Source organism: Bufo gargarizans, chromosome 5, assembly GCF_014858855.1.
Source record: "Bufo gargarizans isolate SCDJY-AF-19 chromosome 5, ASM1485885v1, whole genome shotgun sequence".
In the NCBI taxonomy this organism is placed as follows: Eukaryota; Metazoa; Chordata; class Amphibia; order Anura; family Bufonidae; genus Bufo; species Bufo gargarizans.
In genome coordinates, this window is record NC_058084.1 from 197,253,287 (window position 1) to 197,271,309 (window position 18,023).

At 47.2% G+C, this 18,023-nt stretch overlaps 2 protein-coding genes across 19 annotated transcripts in view; one reads left to right on the plus strand and one right to left on the minus strand.

Annotated features, from left to right (window-relative positions):
* Positions 1-18,023, minus strand: part of LRRFIP2 (LRR binding FLII interacting protein 2) — a 106,956-nt gene that overhangs the window by 35,259 nt on the left and 53,674 nt on the right. For 12 of the 18 annotated variants that reach the window (XM_044293400.1, XM_044293391.1, XM_044293389.1 and 9 more), the window contains exons 5-11: positions 10,108-10,161; positions 7,767-7,829; positions 7,092-7,142; positions 4,651-4,692; positions 1,761-1,823; positions 594-668; positions 80-127 (exon numbers count right to left, since the gene is read on the minus strand). The exons of 5 other annotated variants lie outside the window; for them this stretch is intronic. In XM_044293400.1, coding sequence (XP_044149335.1) covers positions 80-127; positions 594-668; positions 1,761-1,823; positions 4,651-4,692; positions 7,092-7,142; positions 7,767-7,829; positions 10,108-10,161 — 396 coding nt within the window. The remainder of the gene's footprint in view (positions 1-79; positions 128-593; positions 669-1,760; positions 1,824-4,650; positions 4,693-7,091; positions 7,143-7,766; positions 7,830-10,107; positions 10,162-18,023) is intronic. One more of the 18 variants, XM_044293390.1, reaches the window with a different exon arrangement.
* On the plus strand, positions 11,256-16,728 carry LOC122938088. Its single transcript, XM_044293381.1, has 2 exons — positions 11,256-13,690; positions 13,733-16,728. The coding sequence occupies exons 1-2, from the start codon at positions 12,002-12,004 to the stop codon at positions 15,668-15,670; spliced, it is 3,627 nt and encodes a 1,208-aa protein (XP_044149316.1). The 5' UTR covers positions 11,256-12,001; the 3' UTR covers positions 15,671-16,728.

The following is an 18,023-nucleotide window of genomic DNA, read 5'->3' on the forward strand; positions in this document are numbered from 1 at the left end:
CCTACACGAGGGTACAATGAGTTTGCAGTTAACTGGAAGAAGTCTCTCTGGAAATGGTATCCGTGCATTTTATACTAACCCTGGAAATCCTAGAAACGGCAATAGGGTCACTGTACAGAGAAGAGGACTAAATGGGAAAAATATTTAGAGGATATATCAAAGAATGTCCACAGTAACGTTGCATGCCACACTTTTATACTCTCTACCACACAGCAATTCTGCTTGCATGACATTAGTGGCTTTTGTTTGTGATATTGTTTATTGTGTTAGTTATGTCTAACTTTCATACAGGACACGATATTGGCAGGTAAAACAAAAGCACAAAGTACATAACTAGTTTGTTAGTATCTACTTAATCTGAAGCATGCCAGTGCTGGAACATAGAGGTTTTGCAATGGTTTATAAGAAGCAGCCCCACTTCAAGGAGAAGGAATCCCTGTATTTCCTGTGTCCAGTCATCTGGCTGTAACAGCTTCCTCCTGCTTTAACATCTGCAGGCCTTGTATGGCAATACAACAGCCTATCTATATGCTAACATGCCAGCAAAGCAGACCTCACAATCACTAATACAGCAGGCAAGCAACACTACAGACCCGTGTGTGGTAGGTGGAGGTGGGCTTGGTATACTTAAGGCTGCTATAGTTTCTCTGGTCATGATAAAGTCCACTCTGGAAGAGGCAGAAAACCTATTAGCAACCACAGAAAGTGTTTTCTCATTTAGCAGAATTCACACAATGACATTCTAGTTGTATGTGCCGGCTAGGTCTGGCATTGCTGGCCCAGATATGGAAGATAACCTTCAAGTGGATGCAAACGATAGCATCTTCATACAGAAATATTTGCCATTAAAATTAGCAACAGTCCAGATGACAAACTATTTATTGCCCTCTGGAAGCAAAGACTTTAATATCACATCGCAGGCATAATTACAACCCATCTCATGCCCCTTCTCATGAAACCACGCCACCCTTTAGCTAAGTCAAACAAGACATAAAAAGTGTCTAAAACAATAGATAAATGCAAAGCATGTCCACCAAAGAACTGGCACATATCCACTAATAAATCAGCTAGAAAAAAGACAAAAGGAGAATTTGGCCTGCCTTTGCCATATATACGCTGGCAGCTTTCAAACACCCCTTTCAGCCAAAGGAGGCCAATAGTCCTGATGGTCGGATGGTATATCTTTTTTCATCAGTCTACTCTTTTATCCATAGATAGTGCAAAAAAAATGTATAGTGAGCGGTATATATTTTTTTTTTAACTGATGACCTATTCTCTGGATAGGTTATCAGTATCTGATCAGTGGTGGTCCTACACTCAGGACCCTCACTGATCAGCCCCAACACTGACAGTAGCACTGCAGCCTTCTCTCGGCCTTTCCTAGGCCACGTGATGACACGTTCATCGGTCACGTGGCCTAGGAGCAGAACAGTCTCATAGAAGTGAATGGGCCTAGCACAGCCGCAGCACTACTATAAGCTCAAACAGCTGATCAGTGGGGGTCCCAGGTATCGGACCCCAACCAATCAGATACTGATCACTTATCCACATGAAACGAAGTAACTAACATCAGAAGCATCTATGCAAAGGAAGAAGCATTTATCTGGATGCAGTGTATCCCCCAATATACAAACTGTGCTATACTTCCCTCTGACATACAAAGGTATGCTACCATTACTTGCCATCAATTGATCTACTAAATGAAGGGTAGGCGTGGTTGGCGCCAATATGGAACCATTGTTAATGAGTTCTGTACTAACCAGTAAGTCTCTACTGGATACAGAGGATTTGTTCTTGCTTCCATAAGAGTTGTAGGAATGACTCTGTAAAAAAATAATTGTTTCTAACTCAACATATTATAAGGTTTCCCTCAAACATCACATAATTCCCTGACATGCATCTAGTAGATGTGCTTTGTGTAAGGCAACGATAGTATAGACCAGGGGTCGGCAACCTTTTTCAGATGGAGTGCTGAAAGTCATAACATAAACTGCATGTGACAAAAAACATATACCGTATATACTCGAGTATAAACCGACCCGAATATAAGCTGAGGCCCCTAATTTTACCCCCAAAAAATGGGAAAAATTATTGACTCGAGTATAAGACTAGGGTGGGAAATGCAGCATATGTGGGGGATCTGTGGAGGACACTTATGGGGACCTGTGGAGGACGCTGTTACGGGGTGGACCTGTGGAGGACGCTGTTACGGGGTGGACCTGTGGAGGACGCTGTTACGGGGTGGACCTGTGGAGGACGCTGTTACGGGGTGGACCTGTGGAGGACGCTGTTACGGGGTGGACCTGTGGAGGACGCTGTTACGGGGTGGACCTGTGGAGGACGCTGTTACGGGGTGGACCTGTGGAGGACGCTGTTACGGGGTGGACCTGTGGAGGACGCTGTTACGGGGTGGACCTGTGGAGGACGCTGTTACGGGGTGGACCTGTGGAGGACGCTGTTACGGGGTGGATCTGTGGAGGACGCTGTTACGGGGTGGATCTGTGGAGGACGCTGTTACGGGGTGGATCTGTGGAGGACGCTGTTACGGGGTGGATCTGTGGAGGACGCTGTTACGGGGTGGACCTGTGGAGGACGCTGTTACGGGGTGGATCTGTGGAGGACGCTGTTACGGGGTGGATCTGTGGAGGACGCTGTTACGGGGTGGATCTGTGGAGGACGCTGTTACGGGGTGGATCTGTGGAGGACGCTGTTACGGGGTGGATCTGTGGAGGACGCTGTTACGGGGTGGATCTGTGGAGGACGCCGTTACGGGGTGGATCTGTGGAGGACGCCGTTACGGGGTGGATCTGTGGAGGACGCCGTTACGGGGTGGATCTGTGGAGGACGCCGTTACGGGGTGGATCTGTGGAGGACGCCGTTACGGGGTGGATCTGTGGAGGACGCCGTTACGGGGTGGATCTGTGGAGGACGCCGTTACGGGGTGGATCTGTGGAGGACGCTGTTACGGGGTGGATCTGTGGAGGACGCTGTTACGGGGTGGATCTGTGGAGGACGCTGTTACGGGGTGGATCTGTGGAGGACGCTGTTACGGGGTGGATCTGTGGAGGACGCTGTTACGGGGTGGATCTGTGGAGGACGCTGTTACGGGGTGGATCTGTGGAGGACGCTGTTACGGGGTGGATCTGTGGAGGACGCTGTTATGGGGTGGATCTGTGAAGGACGCTGTTATAGGGGATATGTGCTATGACACATAGGGCCATGGGGGGGGGGGGGGCAGCACAAGACATATAGCATCTTATGCTGGTCCCCCTCATGGCCCTATGTGTCCCCTCATGTGTCCTAAACTGCGCACATAAAATACTTTGTGTGTAAAGTAATTTACTAGTGTGTAAAACAAGCTCTCTCCTATTGATAATAGGTCCGGCCTCTGTACTCACTGTCACGATGAATGCACTACAGCGAGCGGGAGCTGGCTGGCCGGCGCGTGACTGACATCACTTAGTAACGCTCCTCCCACTTCAGGAAGCAGGAGCGTTACTAAGTGACCGGGCCGCTCGCTGCAGTGCATTCATCGCGGCATTTTCGTGTCGGCCAAATCGAGACTCGAGTATAAGACGAGGGGGCTTTTTGAGCACAAAAATATGTGCCAAAAAACTTGTCTTATACTCGAGTATATACGGTAATCAGTTTATCTTGCCACTCAATGCGACCCTTGTTCCTGAATTTCTTTGCAAAGACGATCCAGCTTTAGTTCATATGATAAGACGTTTAGGTCCCTCTGGCAGTCACATGTAGGCTCACCATCCTCCACACCCCCTAAAGTTGTCAGAAACTTGCTGCCCATCCCCCCTCAGCAATAACATGTAGGCTCACCATCCTCCACACCCCCTAAAGTTGTCAGAAGCTTGCTGCCCATCCCCCCTCGGCAATAACATGTAGGCTCACCATCCTCCACACCCCCTAAAGTTGTCAGAAGCTTGTTCCCCATCCCTCCCAGCAATCACATGTAGGCTCACTATCCTCCACCCCCCCCCCCCACCCCCCCAAGTTGTCAGAAGCTTGTCCCCCCATTTTCCCCAGCAGTTACATGCAGGCTCACCATCCTCCTCCCCCCAAAGTTGCCAGAAGCTTGCTTTACATTGTCACCCCATAACCCCCAGCAGCAGTCACATGGAGACTCACCATCCTAAACCCACCCCAATTTAGTCACAAAGCTTCTACCATTCCCCAAGCTTCCAATCAACCTTCCATCTGACTGCCCCATCACACCATCCCCTGCTGTCACCTATGCCACTACTACTCCTAACCCTCTGCTGCCACCTATGCCACTACTACTCCTAACCCTCTGTGACCACCTATGCCACTACTACTCCTAACCCTCTGCTGCCACCTGTGTCACTACTACTCCTAACCCTCTGCTGTCACCTGTGACACTACTACTCCTAACCCTCTGCTGTCACCTGTGTCACTACTACTCCTAACCCTCTGCTGTCACCTGTGCCACTACTACTCCTAACCCTCTGTGACCACCTGCAACACTACTACTCCTAACCCTCTGCTGTCACCTGTGCCACTACTACTCCTAACCCAGATAAAAACACATGCATATATATATCAGTTAGTAAAGAGAGACGACTATGTAAAATGTTAACAGTAAGGCTGATGTCACACTGTGGTCTCATTACGTACGGGGAGGACACTTCTCCTGGATAAATCCTTTGTCAAATCATACTGAAATCCAAATAAGAAAGGGGGAAAGATGTAGGAAAATCATAAAAAGAACACAAAAAAGAGAACAGCAGTAATTACATGAAAATAATCCGATACGTGGTAAGTTATGGCATTCTAAGGAGTGTGAACCAGAGGCTCAAACTGTATTTTCTGTTCTTCTAAATACTAGAATCTGGCTGCCTTTTAGCACAGCAGCCCATGGACTATATACCGGTAATATCAGAGGGTTGGGGACCACAACAGAGGTGGAAGTTTGCCTTTTATTGTATAAAGCTGGCATTCATATGGTCACGTACTGGGCTGTAGTGAAAGAATCAATCAGGCAGAGAACAGAAGCAAGCTAAGGGCTCGCTCTAAAATCATGTCCGTCTCATTAACAATACTGGCCCAGATGTACAACTGGCCAGAAACAGAGAGAACAGGAAACCCAAAACAGGACACACCCTGTTATCCGTCATCCACCACAAGCAAATGGATATGAGTAAGCACTGGCACAAAGCTGCTGATCAGCCTCATGAGTCAGTAAAAAGGCTCCTATTATAGTTTTAATTGAAGGGATTGCCTCCCCCTCCAAGGCACATCAGCGCCATTTATCCACATTTTGTCTGCAGCACAGAACCAGATAAATACTCAGAAGTCTGAAATCACACATGCAGGTTTTGTGGCATATCCCCAGTATATGCCATAAATGTCCGATAGGTGTGGGTCCCACACAATATAGAACATGCTGTGATTTTTCTTGAGTGCAGAGATGATCAGTGGTAAATGACTCTTATGTATACAGACCCATGGAAACCTCTTATTACATCCAGATGGAAAACACGCTCCTGTGAAAAAGGCCTAACACTTCTATCTTGAGGTGTTACTCTACTTTCTACACCCCCTCTTTTACTGGAGTGAGATTGAGACAAGATTTCAAATTTAAATCAGAGCTACAGGTTAATCGTGTCCATTTTTCCACCTTTCACAACTGGGATCCACTACTATAAGGAAAAAAAGTTGCATAGCCTTAGGCTGAGTTCACACGGGCGTGACTGATTAGGTCCGGATGCGTTCAGTGAAACTCGCACTATTTTGCAAGCAAGTTCAGGCAGTTTTGTCTGCGATTGCGTTCAGTTTTTTCCACGGGGGTGCAATGCGTTTTGATGCGTTTTTCACGCACGTGATAAAAAACTGAAGGTTTTCAAACAACATCTCTTAGCAACCATCAGTGAAAAACGCATCGCACCCGCACTTGCTTGCAGATGCAATGCGTTATTAACGCAGCCCCATTCACTTCTATGGGGCCAGGGCTGCGTGAAAAACGCAGAATATAGAACATGCTGCGATTTTCACGCAACGCAGAACTGATGCGTGAAAAACAACGCTCATGTACACAAACCGCATTGCACCCGCGCAGAAATCTCGCCCGTGTGAACTCAGCCTTAGTCTACTTTCACACTGGCGTTTTGGCTTTCCTTTTGTGAGCTCCGTTAGGATCTCGCATTAGGATCAGTTTTGCCCTAATGCATTCTGAATGGAAAAGGATCCGCTCAGAATGCATCAGTTTGCCTCCGTTCAGTCACTATTCCACTCTGCAGGCGGACACCAAAACTCTGCCTGCAGCGTTTTTCAGTCCGCTTGACGAAACTTAGCCAAACTGATCCGTCCCCATTGACTTACATTGTGTGCCAGGACGGATCCGTCCCCATTGACATTCAATGGAGTTCATGACGGATCCGTCTTGGCTATGTTACAGATAATACAAACGGATCCGTTCATGACGGATGCATGTGGTTGTATTATTGTAACGGATCCGTTTTTGCAGATCCATGATGGATCCGCACAAAACGCCAGTGTGAAAGTAGCCTTATTTTGCATCTTTTTGAAGTCAGAAATCTAGAGTGAAGTGCTTGATCAATTTCCCCCAGTGTATCAGTTTATTTCTATTGCACATATTGGGGTTTTCCCACTAAAGTGTACATCAAGAATATTAATATGAGAGCACACCAATATTACCAAGATGAGAGCGTTTCCACAGGCTCACCATTTCTCCCCAGCTACGTATCACACTTGATGTGCTGCCCCTCCAATGCCGACTTTTAGTTGGTATAGGCAATATGTTGATACATTAGCACTGTTTCAACCATCACCAATGCAGACGGTGCCCGTATACAGCGTGTCCAGTGCCCACTTTCTATTAACTGAATCACTCCAACTTGTGCAGGAAGCGATTTGGGCAGTAGAAGAGCACTGGGGAATTGCTGATAGCACCATTTCCTTATATACAAGCAAAGGCTTACTAAAAGTAAACTGCAAAACCGTAAGCTGCACATGTAGCAGAGCGGCTTCAGCTTTATTACAGCAATACTCAAAATCTTTGTAATCTCTGCCTCCCACAAAATCACGTGTTTACATACAGATGAGCCGTGTCTGCTTGACTTCGAAGATCTATCCTTCAGTATATCAGACTTCATATGGACATGGAGGAGAATAAAGGGTAAAATAAATATGAAAAATAGTGAAATACAGTGAAATGAACTGAACACATACAGTCCAGAAGGGGCACACCACAAGAAAGACATATAGATAGATTTATACACACACTCCATTTTATTACTCCTTCACATGGTAGTGCGTGTGTTATCGCGCTACTACAACATGCATATCATCATAACATATCTGCTCGTAATAAAGAAGGCAGAAGTCTAAGCTCTTTACTACCGAGCAGACCCCGGGGTGGCTATAGGGTTTGCAGAGGCAACAGGCACTCATGCCTGACACGGTTCAAAGGTCTCTCTGCACAGAATGTGGCCTGGTAGACATGGCATCTGGATACAGGAACGTCAAGTTACCACGCTGTGAAGACATGGAGCTGGCATGCACAGGCTCATCCGCACGCCTCGGGAAACACTGTCCTTGTGTCTGCCAGACGGTTCATTACAAGAGGTCCGCAATCAGATAGTAACAGACCATCAGATTCTGGGGGAGCCGCAGTCAGCGTTTATGAGCCTGAACATGGCCTTACGCGTGTTAATCACATACAACACAACCAATCTGTTAGAGATCACACGAGGCAAACCATAGGTATATACCACCAGATCTTTCCTCCTGGAAGTGCTGCCCTTGTTTAGGCAACTCACATCTATGGATGAATTCTAGAAAAAGGAAGGGAAATGTTACTCAGATCCATTAAAAGCAGGCGATGATAGAGCACTCTTATTTTATGTCCAAGGATGGTGGGAATAGAAGACAGGCCTCACTCAGAAGGCCATAATGAAAATGGTTGTGACTGCAATCTTCATAGGACACAGACCTGGTAACCACTAGACACCATCATCTCCACTGGTCTCTGTGTCCAAGTGAGAAAGTAATAGTAGAGGTGTTCATTGCACCATTTACTCCACTGCGCACACAGATACAAGGCTGTAAAACATGGCCGTCTGAATCAGGCCATTAATTGCAAGTGCAGGTTTTTTTCTGTACACCTTAATCAGGTCCATTATGACTACTATTTTCCACTTAATACCCTGAAAGGCTTCATGAACACAATGACCCACTTGTTTCTATGGGGCCATGCACACAGCCATATTTTCAGGTTCTATCCTGGTCCGTATTGCAGACAAAAATACCTATTGTTTGCAGACTGAAATACAGACACAGCCGTGTGGACGAAGCCTTAGGCTATGTTCACAGTAGCATTGTGATCTGCGTCAGGCTGTTCCAGCATAAATGCCAGCTGTCGGCCACACCTATCCATAAAGCGCCATTTGTGCAGCCGTAACCGACAAGTATGCAAGAAAAGTGGTGGGATCCCATTATAGTCAATGGTGATCTCATAATTGAAAATGCCAGATATGGTGAGCTCCAGAAGCCTGTTCCTCAGCCAGATCAGACTACTGGAATTCAAACGTAACAGTGAACGGAGTCTATATCTGGCATCATGCTGGTATAGCAGGTACTAAACTAATGGTATATTACTGTAAAATGCCATCCTAATCCATACAACCTACAGAAAGAGCACATACTTTACAATAGCTTCTACTTCTTTCTGGAGAAAGTAGTCATGATTCATCAAGTTCAGTCTAATGCCGTATTCACACAGTTAGGCCTTGTTCACACATCAGCGTTTGGTCAGTGATTTGTGAGCCAAAACCACAGAACTGGTGCAGATCTTTCCATTATACCTCCTCTCTGGAGGCTTCACAAACCACTAATTGAAATCACTGACCAAACACTGAAGTGAGAATGAGGCCTCATGCACACAACCGTTGTTTTACTCCGTGTCTGTTTTTCGTGATTTTCTGCGGACCCATCGATTTTCAATGGGTCAGTTGAAAACTCGGCTAATGCATCGTTTGCCATCCGCGTCCGTGATCCGTGGTTCCAGTCCGTCAAAAAAATATAACCTGTCCTATTATGTACGCGGACCCATTCAAGTCAATGGGATCGCTAAAAAACACGGAGGCACACAAGATTGTCACCCGCGTCCGTTTTTTTCCTATAATTTTACATTCCTGTATGTCTGGTGGTCCTCCAAAAATAAAGATAGACACACAGAAACAAAAATGGAAACTGATCACGGAACCCCATTTTGCAGAACGGAACACAACAACGGTTGTGTGCATGAGGCCTGAGGCCTCAGTGTGTGGCCAGTGATTTCCATCAGTGATTGTGAGCCAATTTTCGGTGGTTATGGTTATTTTTTCTTGTTTTTAATTTTGTCACATAGCATTACATTGATTTATGATGATATGTAACCCTTACAGTTCTGGAATGTATTGGATAACACTGACAGGCATTATGTCAGTGTCATATCAATATAATGCTATGCAACCCAGGCAGTGCTGGAAGTTCAGGCCGGGTGCTGCGCTGTCCAGAGCGTGACACCTGCTCGTCTGAAAGGGGCCTAAGGCATAAGTTTTGACTTCTGAACACTCTCTTTCAACACTGAAGAAACGTCTGAAGTTTAGGCTTTTAGAAAAATTTGTGAATACGAGGGCTTCCAGAGGACTGCATGCAATGCGCAGAGAAACTCACTGTACCCCACAAGAAATGTCCTGTGGGCAAAAAATAAAGGAAAAGGCTGCTACACTGTAAAAGATGGCCTCCATTTAGTTACAATGCTATGAACTGAAGTTACAGTTTCTGGTGGATAACTGGCGGAGCACGGGTTTAAGGGTCCATTCACACATCCGTGTGTGTTTCTCTGCCCCATAGAAATGAATGGGTCCGCAATTCATTTTGCGGAACGAAATTGCGGACATGTGAATGGACCCTTAAGTCCAGTGAAATGTAAAATGACCGTCCTAACAAAGCTGAGAGGATCCGCTCATTCTTGAAGTCCATCCAGCTGTCTTGTTTATTTGTCACCATTTATGGAAACAAAATCTGAAAAACATCTGACAGACATAAGTGGAGAGGTCAAGTACAAACCAGATAAGGACGCTGACTGGACCGGTGAGAGTACCTGGCCCGGTCGGAATCCTCCTGGGAGAGAACAAAGTACAGAGAAGTTACACTTCACAGCAGAAAACATATTGATGCTATGAGTATAAGGCCTCATGCACACGACCGTTGTGTGTTTTGTGTTCCGCAAATCACGGATAGCGTCACTGTGCGTTGCACGTTTTGCGGAACGGCACGGACAGCCATTGGTATAACTGCCTATTCTTGTCTGCAAAACAGACTAGAGTAGGACAGGTTATATTTTTTTTTGCGGACCACGGAACGGAGCAACAGATGCGGACAGCACACGGAGTGCTGTCCGCATCTTTTACAGCCCTATTGAAGTGAATAGGTCCGCATTCAAGCCACAAAAACTGCGGCTTGGATGCGGACCAAAACAACGGTCGTGTGCATGAGACCTAAAACATGCAAAAATTCTCAGTTCACTACTATTGGTGGAGTATTTTTGTAAATCCAACCAGTCACGTGGCATGCATTTTCTCAAATAACATCTAAAATTACAAGTAGTACACACCATCAAGGGGGACTTCCAGGGGAGATATTTATGAAATGGGGGAAGACTGTGTTAAAAATAAAAATATTAAAATTACCAATCTCTTGCTCATTTTTTAAATTCCTAACCATTTGCATAGTCTAGAGCAGGCATCCTCAAACTGCGGCCCTCCAGCTGTTGTAAAACAGCTAGAGAGCCGCAGTTTGAGGATGCTTGTTCTAGAGTGTGGGTCTATAGTTGACACTCTAAGATCTGACAATAATGAAAGGCTATGGACAACTTCACTACCGTTCTTAAAAAAACGGAATTATATTGCAATAGTTATCAATTAAATACTACAGGATCAGACTACGAAGCGTCTGCATGGTGTCTGTTACCATGGAGACACAGTGCGCACAGGAGCTGTAGGAACAATGAGGGACATTTACTGAAGTGTAAAAAGGGCACAAATTATGACACACACTCCAATCGCAAAACAATTGGCAATTTTATAACAAGACACGGAGGCTCCTATTGCTTTAACCTTTCTTTACTTCTACCATAGCAGCAAAGAGAGAAAATGGTATACAAAAAAGAAACCATGGTAACAGACTCCTCCCCCTTATCCCAGTATATCCTTCCTTGTCTGTCTGAGCTCTTCCTCTTTCTTTGCTGCTACCAGGCAGATAAGTACTCTCCAGCTCTGTGGCATTGCTCAGGGTCTGGTATATTTGTATTTTTATGTGCTTGGATTATCGGTTCGTTCGGTTTCTTTATTAGATTCTGATTAGACTCTTATCGTAGATACATATTTCTCTCCTGTATATATATATATTTATTTATCTAGGGTACGTATATATATGTATATGTTTTTTCGTTCAGGTACTTCTGTGGCCGTTCTGCCTAGGGGTTTGTCCTTATAACAGTTTTTGCGGCTTCCCCGCTTTCCCCCCGTGTGATCCGTTTCTCTGCCCTGTCATCCTTGTCCCTCGTTACCTCAGACTGCGCCGCCATTGCGCGCGCTTTCTGCTTCTTCTTCCTCTCCTTCTCGCCCGAAGTCTCGCGAGTTCGAGATTTCGCGCGCGTTTTTTCGCATATTTTCGCATTTTCGCATTCGGCTGCTACTGACGGCGAGATCTCGCGAGATTTCGCCGTCCCTGTGCGTTTCCCCGCTCTGCACACACCGGACATCCCGCTCTGCACAGCGCATCTCCTGGCGGTCTTTTTCCACTGCTCTTGAGCCTTGTAAGTTCTGTTTTATTCCATTTCGTCTACCCACTAGCTGGCTATGATTCCTGGCTTCATTATCCCCTTTTCTCTTTTTCTCCTCTAGTGCTATTTTTGCTGCTCCGGTCGGGGTGACTAACCCCTGCCTTTTGCTACTTCACCATGTCTGTCAGAAAGAATTCCGTTGCCTCTGTGGCCCCTAGTGAAGCCCCCCAAGTAGATCAGGGTTCCCCTGCGCAGGATAGGAGGTCCGAGGTGATCCACCCGGACGACCATGAGGTGGCACTGCAAAGATCCATATCTAATGCCATTATAACCGCCATGGGTTCGATGTCATCTGCATTGACCCAGTCTATATCTCAGGCCCTTATGGCGCGCCCTGCTACTACTACCCAGTTTTTGGTCCCACCTCCAGGACCACCTCCTATTGTCTCCAGAACACCTCAGATTGATGGGCCATCCCCATCCCAAGACAACGCGCTTCAGTCGCGTAAACGAGCTTGTACCCGCCAGGCAGAAAAAACGCGGGCATGGAAGACTGCCAGGTCTCTACCTGAGCCTAGGTCAGACTCTGATAGGGAGTCAGAGGAGGAGACTCATGACAACGTCTATGAATTGACGGATGAGGTGGAGGACGATTTGGCGGATATTGCTGTGGATCCGGTTCGTAATCTAGACCCGGAAGCCCCGTTACTACAACAGGGATCAGCAGAGGATCTCTTATTGGATCCGTCTGGGGAACCGCTGTTTAACCCCGAGGAGCTGCATCATCCCCGCTCCGCGGAATGGATGCCCGCCACACATGTGGCGCAGTATATGGAGGCTCGCATACGCAATCCGCTTAGTAAGGAATCGCGTAATAAGTTGCGGGCGGAGTGCCCTCGTCCTTTAATACCACACAAAGTGTGCGAGACGCCATCAGTGGATCCAAAGATGGTCCAGTTTCTGGCGAAGACGGGGTTTAACCCCCGTAAAGGGCTAGACGCGGCCTTGAAGGCTGTCCAAGACAAGCTACTGGACATTACAGGTCCTTTAGCAAAGATTTTCGATTTGGCTGAGTCCGCTATCGCGGCAGGTAGCCAGGTAGACCCTATAGAATTGAGAGGTTGGGCCCAGCGAGCCATATGCGTAGCGGGTAATACCAATACCTCGCTCGCCATTGAAAGGCGGAAGGCAATACTAATTAAGATCGAGCCAAAGCTCTCGAACTTAGCATTGACTGAAGCGGGCAAGGACGCCCAGGGGTTGCTCTTTGGCGACTCTTTTATTAAAGAGCTAGGGAAATATGTAGGAGCTTTTACGGCTCTTGATAAAGCCCAGACTTCGATGCGTCGAGTCTTTCAAGGGCGTTTTTCCAACAGGGCCGGCAGTGCTAGGGGCCGACTGTCCGGCCGTTCCAACTTTCATGCCAGAGGTTCCGGCAGAGGCTCCTTTAATTATAGAGCATCCCTCCAGGATCAGAGACATCAGCCGTCCTTTTTTCCCTCACGAGGCGCTCCCTTCAGGTCACGAGGTTTCCGAGGGAATCCAGGCTCCCGTCGACCATTCGGTAAGTTATGTTCTTCGTCCCCCTCCTTTTTTAGACCATTTAGTCGGGGGCAGACTCCGATTCTTTTCTCATGTGTGGTCAGGCATAACCTCAGACCAATGGGTCCTTTCTACTGTGCAGGGGTTCACAATAGATCTGATTGCCGATCCGAGCTCCATCCCAGCCCCCCCTACGGTACCACTGTCCTATGCGGCACGGTCCCAATTTCAGAGGGAATTGTCGGATCTTCTGCAGAAAGGCGCGATCGAACGCGCACCGGAGAATCGTGGGGGTGTCATCAGCAGTATTTTCCTGGTGCAAAAGAAAGGGGGCCAGATGCGCCCGGTGATCAATTTGAAAGCCCTGAACAATTTTGTACAATACCGACATTTCAAGATGGAGGGCATCCATCTTTTGAGGGATCTGCTCCTTCCAGGCGATTGGTTGGCCAAGATAGATCTCCAAGACGCCTATCTCACGGTCCCAGTGTCCCCCTCTTCAAGAGACCTGCTGCGGTTCCTGTGGAACGGTCAGGCCTGGCGCTTCACCTGCCTTCCGTTCGGCCTGTCCTCCGCCCCCTGGTGCTTTACCAAGATCATGCGCCCAGTGGTGGCTTGGCTTCGCAGCAGAGGTGTTCGTCTGATCGTCTACCTGGACGATATCTTGATCATGGCCCAATCACGGGCTCTCTTGTTGAGACACCTCCACTTGACGGTGACGCTCGTTTCCGACTTGGGGTTCATTGTCAACCAGGAGAAATCCTGTTTGACCCCCTCCAGATCCATAGAGTTCTTGGGTTTCCAGGTGAACTCGGAAGAATTATCCCTCAGTCTTCCACTCTCGAAAGTCAAGGCTATCCGCAAGGAGTTGAAGCATGCTCTACGCCTACCTCAGATGTCGTTGCGGCATTTGGCAAGGATAATCGGACTTCTGGCCTCCTCAATACAGGCAATTTTCCCAGCCCCCCTCCATTATCGTGCGTTGCAGCGCCTCAAAATTGCTCACCTTCGGTCGGGGGCCTCTTACGCAGATTTGGTCTCATTAGATGCCGAGACGACGGACGAGATGAGATGGTGGATCCACAACCTGTCAGTGTGGAATGGCAGAGCGATCGTGGGTCCCCAACCGGATCTGATCATAGAATCCGATGCGAGCCTGCACGGATGGGGAGCACATTGCAGTGGTGTGTCCACGGGCGGTCCATGGTCTCCAGAAGAATCCCATCTTCACATCAACGCCCTGGAACTCCTAGCAGGGTCGTTTGCCATTCGCAGTTTTGCCAATGGTGTGGTCAGCTCAGCCATCAGGCTCCGCATGGACAATATATCTGCGGTCAGGTACGTCAATTGTATGGGTGGCACACGGTCGGTGGTTCTGACCCATTTGGCGAAGGATTTTTGGGAATTCTGTCTCGACAGGAACATCTCTGTGGTGGCCGAGTACCTTCCAGGCCTTCACAACACTCTGGCGGACTGGAGTTCTCGCTACATATCGGACTCCAGCGACTGGAAGTTAGACGAGACGGTTTTTTCTGCTATTTCTTCTCTGTGGGGTCCCTTTGCAGTCGACCTCTTTGCTTCCCGTTTGAATACCCAACTGCCCAGGTTTTTCAGCTGGAGGCCGGATCCCTTGGCGGAGGCAGTGGACGCTCTGCTTCAACATTGGGGAGGAGCGTTGATGTACGCATTCCCTCCCTTCGCGCTCATTCCACGAGTGCTCCTTCAGGTTCGTCAGCAGTTGGCGAACCTGGTTCTGATTGTTCCGTTTTGGAGGACCCAGTCCTGGTTCCCTCAGATCCTGGAACTTCTAGTGGACTTTCCGTTTCTCCTTCCCACTCAGGTGTCACTACTCCAAGGGCCTGCAGGAGAAGTTCACCCACTCCTGCAGAACGGGTCGCTACGCCTCCTAGCTTGCAAGATATCGGGAGTCCAGGAGGAGGCGCTGGACTTTCAGGAACAGCTAGGTTCTTATTGGACTGCGCTTGGGCGCCCGGGACGAGACGGGCTTATCGAGCCGCCTGGGGTTCTTGGTCTCGCTGGTGCGTCGACCGGACTCTGGATCCCGTTACGGCCCCTGTCAATTCCATCTTAGCCTTTTTATCCTCACTTTTTGAGGCAGGGAAGGCTTACCGCACCATCAATGTCTTTAGGTCAGCAATTCCTCCAGACACAACGGTGTCGACGGCCGTCCAGCGGGTCAACACCCCCTGGTCTGTCGTTTACTCAAGGGTTCACGTTTGGCCCGACCACCTCGGCCACGGTTTTCGTCTACCTGGGATGTGTCGGATGTCTTGCAATTTCTAGTCAGTTGGCCCTCAAATGAGCTATTGTCGTTACGTCAGTTATCGGCCAAATTGGTCACTTTATTCTGTTTAATCTCCTGTAAGAGAGTTTCGGATGTGCGTGCTTTGGATTGGGACGCCAGATCCTTCACCCCGGAGGGGGTCCACTTTAACATTTCCCGTCGCACGAAAACCAGTATCCGGTCGGTCTCTTACCCCCGTTTTCCGACTTCTCCACAGCTATGTCCTGTAGCGTGCTTACGCGAGTATGAGGACAGAACCCGTCCACTGCGGTCTCTTTCTCTCCCCCACTTATTCATTTCGTTTCGCAGCCCGTTTGCTCCGGTTACCAGTGTTACGTTATCTCGCTGGGTCAAGTGGATTCTATCCCTTTCCGGGATTGATACGTCTATCTTCACGGCACATTCGGTCCGCAGTGCGACAGCTACGTCCATGACGTTATCTGGGGCTCGTTTGGAGGATGTTATGAGATTGGCGGATTGGTCCAGATCTTCCACTTTCCGGGAGTTTTATTTCCGACCGGCTTCGCATGCTTTTGATTCTATAGTGGCTCAGCTTTAAACAAGCAATAGGAGCCTCCGTGTCTTGTTATAAAATTATGGGATTTTACTAAAGTATGACGTAAAGTCATGATTTTATTAAAGACACGGAGGCGAGTATTGCCCTCCCTGGACCCACCCCTTGGGGTTTTTGACGTAAGTATGTTTTGTTGATTTACCGTATGGTCAGAATTTTAAAGTTGTTACTGTGTTTCCAACTAGTGGATCCTATGTTTCTATGCACTGGATTATGCTCTTAGAAGGTTTTTCTCTTATTTCCTTTTTTCCTAGGTTGAGAGGCTTACGGCTTCATGTTTTAGAGTTACACAGTTCCGGTCGGAGGTCCAGTTGTGGCGGTCCAAGCCGACGAGTTCAAGGGGTTTTTTCGTTACCCGGTGGTTTCGGCGTCTGTTGTTCCGGTTGACCAGCGCTGTTTGAGACACAAAGAAAGAGGAAGAGCTCAGACAGACAAGGAAGGATATACTGGGATAAGGGGGAGGAGTCTGTTACCATGGTTTCTTTTTTGTATAACATTTTCTCTCTTTGCTGCTATGGTAGAAGTAAAGAAAGGTTAAAGCAATACTCGCCTCCGTGTCTTTAATAAAATCATGACTTTATGTCATACTTTAGTAAAATCCCATAATTTTTCACTTGTCTCGTGACGCTACAAAGTGGTAATGAAATGCGGGTGGGGCTTAGCGGGAGGGGTGTGGTCTCCCATGGCCCGCTGGATTTACTACAATTTACGACAGAAACTGGAGTAAATAACAGTTCAAACCTACACAGATTTGAAAGTTTGCCTCCACGTTTATGAAGCTTGACATTCAGGCCACCAATACTCACAGCCAATTACATTTATCTTATCCAAAGTTTCAAAAAAATGTATTCACACGAGTACAAGCACAACTTGTATCCCAGCTCAAGCGCTCACCCACAATGTGAAGAATGTAACTCAACAGGATTGTCTGCATGTTAGAATTCGGAGGAGTTTTCGGAATAAATGTAACCTATAACTAGGGGAGGTATTCATCTTACAGCTTGTTATTTCTACACAATGTCTTGCACATGCTTGTTTCTAAAGCTATACATTAAAGTGTGTAACACTTTCTCTAGCCAAAACAGCCAATGTGACACTCAGAGCCTATTACACCCCGTCCCTTTATATAAAGCCGGGTTTCCACTGGTGTTACAATACCATGGTACTGGATGCCGTGCCAACATCTGTAATATGGTGTGTTCACTGTGTTACATGTACATGTACTGGTTATATTAATGTGTGGGCACAGTCCAGAGAGTTGTACATAATGCATGTATACGTGTACTTAAAGTACAAAAGTATTTATACTGCCCAGTGAATGCCACCATAAGAGGGGGGGGGGGGGGGCAGGTTAATTGGCACCTTTTGGTCACTTCACCCTCCTAAAAAAAAAATTGCATAAAAACTGATCAAAAGCTCTAAAATGGCACTGCAAAAAGCACGCCCTGACACGGCTCTGTAGATGGAAATATAAAAAAGCTAGGGGTGTGAGAATATTTAGATGGTATCACTGTAGTTGCACTGATCCACAGGGTAAAGTCATTGTGTCATTTTTATCACACAGTGAATAATGTCAAAACACAACGCGGAACTGCGTTTTAGTTTTTTCAGTTTCACCCCACACAGAATTTTTTGTTTCCATTTTTTTCCATATAAGATTAAAAAAGGCCCTCACAATTATGTGAATGAAAAAACCAAACCAAACACCTGGTCCTGAAAGGGTTTACTAGAAAAAAAAGAAAGAAATATATATACATATAATGCTAAAACCAAACTTC